The 12,422-nt window shown below is 41.2% G+C and overlaps 1 protein-coding gene across 1 annotated transcript; it reads right to left on the minus strand.

The window, feature by feature from the left end:
- Nucleotides 1-719: 719 nt before the first annotated feature.
- Nucleotides 720-11,538, minus strand: tmem192 (transmembrane protein 192). Its single transcript, XM_076091435.1, has 6 exons — nucleotides 11,398-11,538; nucleotides 9,980-10,135; nucleotides 9,313-9,574; nucleotides 9,070-9,192; nucleotides 2,056-2,161; nucleotides 720-1,502 (listed from the first exon to the last, which is right to left on the minus strand). The coding sequence occupies exons 1-6, from the start codon at nucleotides 11,425-11,427 to the stop codon at nucleotides 1,388-1,390; spliced, it is 792 nt and encodes a 263-aa protein (XP_075947550.1). The 5' UTR covers nucleotides 11,428-11,538; the 3' UTR covers nucleotides 720-1,387.
- Nucleotides 11,539-12,422: the final 884 nt, after the last annotated feature.

The following is a 12,422-nucleotide window of genomic DNA, read 5'->3' on the forward strand; positions in this document are numbered from 1 at the left end:
TCGACGTTCAACTTAAAAGCTACGGACCAAAGAGCTGGAATCATCCTCGTGAATGCAGCTACGATGAACAGCATCCACATAGTATTCCTACAAAGTGTCTATAATGCATGTACGCACTTCAAATGTTTATTGAGTTACATTTAAAACCTTTTTAATAAAAACAAAAAGTATCAATGTAAGTGTTTTGTTTTTCCTTCATGTGTTTGTGTGTTAAAACAACAACAAGAGGAATGGAATGAAGCAGTTTTGAGGATTGATGGTAATTGTGAAACACAGGTTTTTAAGCCAGACTCCATTTTAAATTTGGGCTACTCTTAGGACAGAGTGCAAGAACTCTCTGTAAATGTGTGACCTGTAAGCCTAACATCAAACGTGGCTACCGATACCTGCTGTAGTCCAGATAACTGGGCTCTCAGCAGAAGCCACGTGGTAAAGGAGTCGTAAATGCAGCGCTCCCTGTGGAGTTAACGGACGCCAGAGTGTAGAGAAATCACAATGGGGCGCAAACACCAAGGGCTCAAATGACGACCCCAATATTTCGTTAACGTAGATTCCCGTGACTGTTGAAACTTAACACAGAAAAGGTGAGGCGGGACACTGCAGTGTCTCTATTGTTTGGGGCTTTTTCTATACTATATACAAAAAAAAAACACACTTACTTTGTGTTTCACTGAAGTATACTGTGTCAACTGTCACTCCTGAAAAGGCTTAAACACAAATGAAGTTTATTACATATTTATTGGAATCAGATCACAAATACACAAACTCAATGATTTAAACAGATAGAAAAAAAACTGCTACCAAACGAAGCATTTACACATTCGGACAGATAAAATACCACTTACGGACATTTACAGCGGTGCACGATCTGTTTCTTTTGTTCGACCGTGATGAGTGAACACATCTCCGACTCCTTCAGCTCCTCCTCAGTGCGGATGAGCTCTAAAAACAATTTCGCCTCTTCTGTTTCTCTCACAAGCGGCGGCGTCGTACGCGGGTCACCGGAGGTTGTTACACAGTGATAAAAAAAAAACCCTCACCTCTGATCTGTGACCCATGACTGCTCTGCTCCTCCTCCCACTTTGCCTCTCTAACTGCCCTCCACTTACAGCTCACCTCCTCCTGCGTTATCTGTCCGTCTCAGGTGCCTCGTGGAGAAGCCCCCCCCCCCCCCCCCCCCATCTCATGTCTGTGCGCACAGGTGCCTTGTGTGCACAGGGATTTCCTTGCTTTTAGTCTTTTATCCAGTAGTTTTTCCTTCTAGCTTCTCGTCATCTCTTTCAAACCCACAGATCCCCCTCTCCTTTGTGTCGAGAGAGTGGAGTGTCGAAGTGATCGGGCTCTGGCTCATGAGGAGGAGGAGGAGGAAGAGGAGGCCGGACTGTGGTCAGTGCTGAGCGGTGAGGTTGAGCAGCCTCTTGCTCAGTAAGGTGTTGTGCTGCTTCAGGTACTCTATCAGGTCGGCCTGTTTCTCCACCACCTCCTGCAGATTGGAGCCCTCTCTGTTGACACAAATAATAACACAGGAGCCCTTTTTCACACGTGGAATCTGTAACACCAACGACATTTTTCTAAAACCAAACATGTCTTGTCCAAAGCCTTATATATAAATTGATCTCCAGAAACTGTTAAAGCACATGAATGAACCACCCTGTTGCAGTGTATGACACCTTTCTTTATTACCATGAATTAGGGAACTGAATGGGAACTTTATTTGGAGTTAATCGCTCACACGCCAACTTGCGGTTGTAAATACTGACTAGCGCAGCAATTCTCTGGTTAAAAGTATAGTCCACAACAAATACAGTTTACTCCTGAATGAGTGACGTTTGCAAAAAAACTACAGTCCCCACCTGTTTAAGGAAATCATTTTGGAGATCATTAAGCAGCTCTTTCAAAATATATACATCTTCAGGAGGAAAGAAATGTGTTTGAAGCCACAGACAAGCTGGAGAAGTCGGGGAAAACTGACTTTAGCTTTGATGCTTTCATTTAATGTTTCTTAGTTTATTTTTCTCTTCGTTTTGTGTGGGTGACTGAGTGAAATCGGTGTACCTGAAGCCGGTCTCCCTCGGCAGACTCGTGACACTGTGGTTGAGTGAATGCTCTTCTTGGCTCACATCTGGTGCAGCTCGCTCCCTGTTGAACCGCATCACTTGGACTAAAACCACAAACAAACCACAAACAAAAAAAACACTCAGTTGGTTTCCCCTTAACATCCTCAAACCAGTGTTTTATCTTTTTCAGCCGCACATAAAGACACGCAGACATTATCGGGCAGTGAGAGCCGTCCTATTAACATTAATCACTCAGGTGACAAACTGCACACATTTGTGTGTGTGTGTGTTTTTTAACAGTTTTCCATTCCTCTCCCTCTCCTAAACACACACTGGCTGTTATATCCTGCACTTAGTCCTTATGAGCTGCCATATCCTGCACTCAAACCTCTAATTCTCCCACCCTAAACATACACCTTTACACAAGAGGGGGGGTTATCAGCAAGGTGTGGAGTGTCCAGTAGCTGGAAGAGGAGCCACAGCCAAAATATGGCAGATGTTGCTGCTGTTTGAATCAAGATAAGGCCGTGGTGTGTGTGTGTGTGTGTGTGTGTGTGTGGTTGCAGGCCGAATGTGTGAGGAAGGGCAGAGGCAGCAGTGTTGATAAGACTTGAGTGTCATTAGCCAGAGGAAATTGTCAGGGAGGTTCTAAAGAGCGCTATCTTTACTTTGCTACAGTGCAGCATCTCAGCATCCACACTCACACACAATCTAAAGAAATACTGCACATTCCTGCATAATGAGGCCTTAAATCTGTGTGTGAGTCTGCGTGTGTGTGTGTGTGTGTGCGTGTGTTTGTGTCGGTAAATATAGCAACAGCAAGCAGGTATGTGTGAGAGAGAGAAAGACATTCCAGAAAGACAGAGAAATGAAGAGGTCTGTTTCAGAAATGACAAAGCAGAAACACAAACTGCTGTCAAATAAATACCAACAGGGAAGAAGATCTTCTTTAAAATAAAATAAAACGTGACAGATGTTTTGCATGCACACATCACGGAGAATGACCGGGTCAAGGAAACACTTTGACTAAAGTATTTATATTCACAGCGGCATATTTAAAAAACGTATATTAATGAAGCTAATAAATGTATTATGCTTTTAAAATGTATGATAATAGATTTACTTTGATTGTCCGACACCGTTGACTATGGTGCTGGTCCTCCATTGTTTTACATGTATGTCCCCCAGTGAACCGTGCAGCTTATGAACATAATGAAAAAAGCGGCAAAATAGAAAGCAGATAAATTAAGCTGTCAATCACTTTTTGTAGTACTGGTTGAACACAGAAACAAAGTCATATCTTAGTAATCTTATTGTATTTGGGGAAAAAGTTTATTATTAATAGGGGCTGTGGGAAATTCCTGAAATATCAATACATTTTAAAGGTTTCTTAAACATGCTAACTATTGGTTTTTGAATAAGTTATTTTATAAATAAATTAGATATTATATTTTATAAAGATATATTGTAATCAGGAATAGTCCGTGTAAACATTGTTTAAGGGTTGTTGTTGGTCAGCAGAGAGAGAAAGAGTTAATAATTTATATAATGTAACTATAACGTGCTTTTGAAAGCTCCACAGGCTTCATTTTGGGCTTGTTTGTTTTTCTGTGTTGTTGTTTGTTTCTGGAACATGTTTTGTTAATTGTTGTTGTTGCTTGTGTCTGTTAATTTGTCTGTCTTTGCTTCATAATAACAATTAAAAAAAATGGAAGATGTGTACATGCAACAGTAATGAATAAGACTGAGCATTGTACATCTGTTACTCTTTCAACCTTAATTCCACCTAAATAGCTTGCTTGTATTTGTACTAGTAGCAAACCTGTAAACACCCTGAATTAGTGCACAAACAGAAAAGGGTGAAGGGTTATTAGGACGAGGTCATTCTGGTCTGTGGAGTTCAGTGTTACTACAGCAGGGGGCTAAGAACAGATAGAGATACTCTGATGGACGGACAGACGGAGCACCGGAAAGGAAGTGACACATTTCACGCGTCCCTGTTAGAGACTCCGAAGCACTCACACGACCGGACAGACAGTGCTCAGACCTGCTCTCTTTCCAGGTGATAACAGTGGAGCTGCGGAGGTGCTAACAGCTGATGGGTGCCACAAAACGTGCTCACAACTGCACGGCCTGAATCAAAATCAAAGAACCGAGAGGAAATGGATCCCAACAACCACGGAGCCTGACAACAGCGGCACGATCGCCTTTCAGTAGCAACGCGGCACATTAAAGGAGTTCAAAAGAAGAATGCAAGTCTATGGTGTGTTAGAAAAGAAATGCTGCTCATGAATCTGTGTCACGCACAGGAGCTGTAGGTTCACAAGATGCTCATGCTTTACTCAGACTCATCAGTAATGTTAAATAATAAGCAACGCACATTTACAAACGCTAAGAAATGTAACTTTTGGTGTCCAAGCATCTGAGTATGGATGCAAAACTGAGAAAAGCTGTCCACAGTTACAGTTTTGATACTTTTACAGGAAGAGTACAGCTTGTAAATACTGTAACGGTGGACTGGCGTTAACCTTCAAATCCTTTTTAAACTTCAGAAAATGACGAGGCACACTGTTGTGGCTGTTGGTTAACTTACAGGCCTGGATGCTCCTGATCCTGACATGGGTTTGTGCAGGTTTCAATTTAGGGACAAACATGTTTCTATGACATGATTACTGTGTGTTTATTACACGATTAGTAAACTTAAAGTTGAAGCATCCCTGTTTAGAACAGACTTCATACAAAGCCTGGTATACGTTACGATAGGAGAGACGTTATGGTCATCCATCTGTATACAGTACAGTGCATAGAGGAAAGAAAAATAATGAATAATGCAACTATCAGTGGGAGTGAAGCAAACATTCAGACTATTCATACGGTGCAGGAGTTCAACAACTGGTAGTGCAATACAATAGAAAAGCACAATATAAAAGAGAGTATCTGGTGTAGTGTATTCTCGTGTAGTGTTGTGTGGATGATGTAAGGATTGTTGATAATACAACATTATCATTTATCATCCCGCTATTGAATCGCCCAGGTAGCTCAACTAGTAGAGTCCTTACCGCAGCGGCCCGGGGTTCAAATCCGACCTGTGGCCGTTCGCTGCATGTCTTCCCCGTTCTCATCCCTCTTTCCAGTCTATCTGTTCTATCTCGCTACTGAATAAAGGGCAAAAACAATAATCTTAAAGAAAGTTAGTAACGTTAGTCTTGTCGAATAGCACATGGCGGTTCGTGTGTGTGTGATAGTTATATGCGGTCTGTATCGGTTTGAGAGTGTGTGTCAACCCCGTGCCCTGCAGTGCTTACACTAAGTTCTGGCGAGGCAGAGGAGAGAGAGATGTATTCTAAGTTCAGCCTTTGAAGGCCAAGACATGGCTTTGATGTGCATGGAGGTCTATGGAGGGGAGTGTATTCATGTTAAAATGAGAGAGGCAGAAACATACAGCAAACCTCAAAGACACACACACACACTCTTACAATGAGCATGCACTTCAAAGAGAAGTTGAACGAGGCCTTCCTGTGTGGACTTCATAGCTGCAGGCATTATATCTCTCCTTCTCCGTCGCCTCTGAAATTAGTTTTGAGTTTCTTCTTCTTCTTCCCTCCTCGTGAACTCTCTGATGTCACCTTGACTCTGCATCATTCGGAGAATGTGCGTGCGTGCTTGAGGAAAGGTTTGCGCTGCGAGGCGTCGCTGGGTTTGCGTCGTGGCTGACTGCACTGATCTGAGCAGGAATGTGGCGGCCGAACACAGATACCCCCCCCCCCCCCCCTCACAAGCTGGATCCCCCCCACACTGTAAACACGGGGACAATGTGTGTGTGTGTGTGACCCTGTGTTTGGGTGGAGTGGGTCGAGGGCTACCCTTTGGCTAGGCTAAATCCTAATGCCTCTTATCTTCTCTTCGAGCCTCTCCGATATCTCAAACCGAAATCTGTGCCCTTCAGCTGCCAAACACACCTTTAATATGGATTTCCTTTCATTACAGATTCTTCAATTTCAATATCCTCTGGTACAGCGGCTTTAATAGCAGTTTTTCTTTACTGGGAGGAAGGCCAGTGCATTGGACTTCATCTAACACTCTTTGGAATATCTAAATATGTATTTATTGTCTAACTGTTGAAAAATATCTCAAATTTTAAATTAATTAAATTAATCTAGTCCTCTTTTTAGATTTGTATCCACTCAAGCTTCTAAACTACACCAAATAAACCCAACTTACATCAGGGTTCAACTTTGTCTTACCACAAAACAATTGTCTAAAAACTATGCCTCAATAAAATTCAGTCTAAAAGAAGCAAAATGATTTACTTTTGAGGAGTTTTTTTAAAGTAGGTGGTAAAGACATATTTCATGAAACAAACAGCTGAGATTTAAATTAGATTTTGCAATATCTACAATTCACACAAAATGTTTTATTTAATATTCAAAAAACCGTGTTACAGAACTACATACATGCCACTAGAGCTGCAAGACGTGTCCTTTCTGTCTTTAAAGATCCTGATGTTGGCTTAACGCAAGTGCACTTCCTAAAGTTTGGAGGAATCTCGAGATTCTACCAAGCGTGTAGTTTTCAGGAGACGGTTGCTAAACTTTTTTGAATAACCACCAACCCCTGACCTCAAAATCCAAGATGGCTGCTCCGCACGTCAACAGTAAAAAAAAGTAATATACGGTTTATTAGCACTTCTGTCTTAATTGTGTAAATTTAAATCAGACATTTAACAATAACTACATTAAATCCTTATAAGTTGTTCGAGGCCCAATGCAGAATCATAACGTACACCGTAAAATCTCTCTATCTCTCTTATCTCATTGATGATACCATCGACAAACCACAACCTGCATGTGAGAAGTCACCTGTGTAATTCAAAGCATGTGCAGAGAGCATGTTGGGATAATTATAAAAGTCTCCCCCACTCAGCAGTTAAGTATGAAGTATATATTTCATATGAGAGACAGCTGCAGAACAGCATTTAATTCACAAGGTAAGTTACAACGAGTGAAGTTAGTCAGTTAGTCATACATTTGTCATTTTTACACGTTAAATCAACATTTTGTAGTTTTTTATTTCATCCAGCAAAAAAAAAAACTAAATAGCATCCATATCTATCTCTACGCTCTCAGATGATTTGACTTGTTCACAGATAATTAGGTAAAGTGTTACAGTGTGGGCGGAACGCTCCGTTGTGTTGCAAAGGGGTTGAATCCCTCGGGTAGGTTTTTTGCAGCTTAAGGCCGTTTCAACAAAGCGACCGACACACTGGAGTCAGATGGAGTTAATCTAAACTCAACCAATTTGTTCCCGACTTCAAAGACAAGAATAAAAAGACAATAGATGGATATCATCCAAAGTTTGCATGGTGTTTGTATCAAAAGCAAATAATCAGCTGATCGGCAGAGACAGAGAGAGACAGGGTGAGAGAGAGAGAGAGAGAGAGAGAGAGAGAGACAGAGAGTGGGAGAGAGACAGAGTGAGAGAGACAGAGAGTGGGAGAGAGGGAGAGACAGAGGGAGAGAGAGAGTGAGAGAGACAGAGGGAGAGAGAGTGAGAGAGACAGTGGGAGAGAGACAGAGGGAGAGAGACAGAGGGAGAGAGACAAAGTGGGAGAGAGACAGAGTGGGAGAGACAGAGAGTGGGAGAGACAGAGGGAGACAGGGTGAGAGAGACAGAGGGAGAGAGAGAGAGGGAGGGAGAGAGGGAGAGAGACAGAGAGTGGGAGAGACAGAGGGAGAGAGAGAGTGAGAGAGACAGAGGGAGAGAGAGAGAGAGACAGAGGGAGGGAGACAAAGTGGGAGAGAGACAGAGTGAGAGAGACAGAGAGTGAGAGAGACAGAGAGTGGGAGAGACAGAGGGAGATACAGAGGGAGAGAGACAGAGGGAGAGACAGGGAGATACAGAGGGAGAGAGAGAGTGAGAGAGACAGAGGGAGAGAGAGAGAGACAGAGGGAGAGAGAGAGTGAGAGAGACAGAGGGAGCGAGAGAGAGGGAGAGAGACAGAGTGAGAGACAGAGTGGGAGAGAGACAGAGGGAGAGAGACAGAGGGAGAGAGACAGAGTGAGCGAGAGAGAGGGAGAGAGACAGAGTGAGAGAGAGACAGAGGGAGAGAGACAGAGGGAGGACAGAGAGCTGAATGGTTGATTGTCATGCTGTCGAGTCTGAAAAGGGCAGGGCAGGTATTGTGATGCGAATGTGCTCAGATAGAGAGTGGGGGGTAGTGTGTGTGTGTGTGTGTGTGTGTGTGTGTGTGTGTGTGTGTATAATGTAATCTACAGGGTGTGTCTCTCCATCTAACACTGCTGATGTAACTACCACCATCCACAGGAAAATGGTGGTGCTCCTGTAACACTGGAGGAGAGAGCTTTTTTTTCATACCTTGTCGATTTGTGTGAGATATTAAACAATTCACACAAACTTTACAGTCAGAAAGCAAATGCTGCCCGGTTGCCTTTTAGCAAGTAATACGTAAGAGTCTAATAAACATGCCTCCTTTAAAATATAGATACAGGAAGCAATGTCTTTATTACTAATTGAGGAAAAAATGTTGTATTTGATGAAGCTGTTAAGCTGTGAGCCCTCTTTACTGTTCATGTGCTACTTCTTTTTTTTTTCACTGCTCAGATTTTTGATTTTTTATACTGCTGCTGTTTTTTAATTTGTTATTTTCTACATTGCTGCTGAGTTTCTGTTCATTAGCTCAGATTTAACGTTTTTTCCTCTCATTATATTCTTTTTTTTCTTTTTCTTTTAGACTATTACGCACTGTTTCATTCTCACCAGTCACAAGTCACCTTCATTGCACAGTATGACGACAATTCAAATTAATTGAATTTTTTTTCTTTTATCTTTGAAGTTGGATTCTTTACCCCGTTTACGTCTTTGGGAGGGAGTGCGCCTGTGTGTGTGTGTGTGTGTGTGTGTGCGTGCATTGAAAGTCTGATATATTGTGTGCAAACAAATGTAAACCATATACCTGCTGTCCTACAAAACATCTTAACTGAGATCCGATTACCTGTGTAATAGAGGAGGCACGGCAATGCAACCAAGAGCTCCAACCCCAGCACGCTGAGCAGCACGTAGGTTTGCACGGTCAGTGATAATCGCATGGCCAGAACAATCAGCAGCAGAACATTTCCTGCACAGAAACATACAGAAATACAAACACACGTTCCTCCTTCAGCGTTACTGCCATCTTGAGGCGGAAACTGACCTCTACATGTTCAGTAAACGGGTTCCTAGTTGTGTGCAGCTGTACCTGCAGAGTGCACGGTGAGCGGCAGATGCTTCAGTCCCTGCGTCTGTCTGTAGAATCGCAGGTATCCTCTGCTCCTGGCCTGGCTGTGGTGGTGCTGCACACACCCAGTGAACAACAGCACCAGCACCCATAAACACACCTTCCCAAACACAATGACACTGTCGCCTCGCACGTTACCCAAAATATTCAAACACACCTCCTTTTGGCCCAACTCCAACACACACAGCACTGCCACACACATTGACAACACCACGTACACAACCTGAAAGGAAGGAGAGAGCACTGTGAGTGAGACAGATATTATGTGGAGCAGGAGATGATAGACAGCACAGACCAGCACACACTATCAATATTATTACACATTGAAAATAAACAGGTCACTGCCAGTATCGAGGTTAGGAAGGCAGATTAGATAAATGTCTTCAAATGTGTTGCGTTTTAATACACAAGTATAGGTCTGGAACCTATTTTCATTATCAGATTTTTCCTTGAAAAATTATTTAGATGACTAATTGATTATCAAACATTATTAAACATTTTGCTATCAGCAGTTTATTTCCAAATTCAACTGTTTTTTTTAATTCATTTGTAATCCAAAATAATTCAGTTTTTCTGTTCTGTGTTTTCAAAGTGTGTGTGTGTGTGTGTTTGTGTGTGTTTGTCCTACATGCAGCAGAGACAGCAGGACAGCATGGCAGGGTGTTGGAATGGTCTGAAACTCTCTCCTGATGGCGGAGTAAAGGGCATCGGCAGAGATCAGAGGTCCGTCCACCAAAGAGTCCTCCTCTGTGCTTCGTGTCATGTCTACTGAGGAGCCTGCCGGCTAAAACAAACAGCATATTATAAAGTTACAATAGGCCTGTCTTTAAACAGACAACAGAGATACATAACATACACAACAGAGTTGTTGATATAACAGCAAAGAAATGCATCTATACATACCTTACAGATACATTACACATACCGTATATTCTGCATCTACTATGTCCCTTTGACCACCATTGTTTTGGCATAAACATCTTATTCATGCATACTGGTCTAAAGTAACATACTGTACATAACTTTCTAATGTTGCACCTGATTTATATGTGATTTATGTATATGTTTCTTTTTTATTGCATTATGTTCCTACTTACTCTTCTGTTTCTAGTGTCACTATATTTCCCACCAGGGGAACAATCAAGTTGTCTCTTATCCAGTGGTGGAAAGTAACTAAGTACATTTACTCAAGTACTGTACTTATACTTTACTTGAGTATTTCCATTTTCTGCAACTTTATACTTTATACAACTCAGAGGGACATATCGTACTTTTACGCCACTAAATTTTTCTGACAACTTTAGTTTCTTTGCAGATTTAGATTAATAAAACAAAATATAATCAACAAACAAATGACAGATTACAACAGGTTAGGATAAGTACATAGAGCCGTGTATAAAGCAGTTTAAATTAGCTCCAACTTTAGCAGCTGTAATATTCAAGTGATGTATACATTCATGCATCATTATTAATGACCTATCCTGAAAAGCATCACAAGTACTTTTAGTACTTATTTTGAGGCAGTATTACAATAGTCTCCAGTATTACAACAGTACTTATCCTCATATCTGTGAGTACTCATGTAATTGATTATCTTCCAGTGATGACTAATGGCTCATTCCACTTCCAAAGACAACAACAAAATACAACTCACAACTAACTGACTACAATCCACCCGGACCACCATTTTTCAATGAAAGGACTAAGGGGAGCAATAACAGCTGGTCAGTTTATTTAAGACATATCTGTGTATGACTGTGTTTGTACCTGAAAGTGAAAGTGAAACCCTAACCCTTAGAAATTATTAATCTAAATTATGCACCACAACAAACATGACATTCACAAAACAGGAAACAGCCGAAGAAACCCACGAAATAACGTCTAGTTTATCTGATCATTTTAAATGATATAACAGTTGCTACACGACAGATACACAGTCGCATATCTTGCTGTTTTTAGCTTACTGGCTAGCTAACACAGGCTAACTAGCACACAGAGCACGTAGCTGTTGATATGTCCAGTCAAAGGTGAACGACGGGTACATACTGCATAAAGAGAGGGTCCCTTTGACTCCATTTTGTTTTGATGTTCCACGTTTTTAAAGAAGAAATGACAAAACAACAACAAACAACCATTAGCTTACATGCTCTAAAAGGGGCGGGTAGGAAACGTAGGAAAAAATTGGTGCATTTCCGGTCCCCTTTCTTTATGTTTCCGATCTCTGTTTAACGTTAGTTCCTAGAACAATTAATCCAGCACTTTGATTGTAATTACTTGCAGAACAACATCAACCATGTCCTGCAATACTATTGTCTTTTGTTAATTGTATTTTGATTGGCTGCCAGAGGATTTACAGAAGAGAATTCTTAATACTTTACCGTTCCGATAATTGTGCATTCAAAAACAACAACCTTTGGTTCCCATAAGATTCCTCATCAAGCCATCTCTATTATCCAAGGAAATCCTTTACTTTTTGCTTTACACAAATACAGAAACAAGCATGGAAAAGTACAATTTTAGGCATCAATTGCTGGGAATAACTTGTATTGATTAAGAATTTGAGATTTTGAAGTTTTGTTTTACAGAGTTATGGTAATTCACCCCATGATTGTCATGATTGGTTGATTGTCGATTGTTTACAGCCAATTCTATGGACGAGTGTTGGGGAACACAGATCACAAAGCTGTGTCTTGTTTAATTGGCTGTGATGGTGGAAAGTAAATAATCGAAGTGCACTTACCCAAGTACTGTACTGTTATGTGTTTCATTACAATGCCACTGAATATTCCACAACCTTACAGAGGTACATTATACTCCATATGTGTCAAACAGCTATAGACATTAGAAGCTTTTATGGTCAAAAACATGACACATTTATAAAAGCATATATTTGAAATTCAACCACCCAACATTTGGTATATAATAGTTACAAATGACTCCCCCTCAATCAGCTACAAAATTAAAATACTGTTTACCCAGTAATGCATAGCAAGGGCGGAGACCATTCTTGAAGTACTTTTTTACACTTTAAGTACATTTTGTTAAAATTACTTCTGTACTTTTGCATGTAA

The sequence above is a fragment of the Anarhichas minor genome, unplaced genomic scaffold (genome assembly GCF_050575085.1).
Source record: "Anarhichas minor isolate MPS153535 unplaced genomic scaffold, ASM5057508v1 ptg000014l, whole genome shotgun sequence".
In the NCBI taxonomy this organism is placed as follows: domain Eukaryota; kingdom Metazoa; phylum Chordata; class Actinopteri; order Perciformes; family Anarhichadidae; genus Anarhichas; species Anarhichas minor.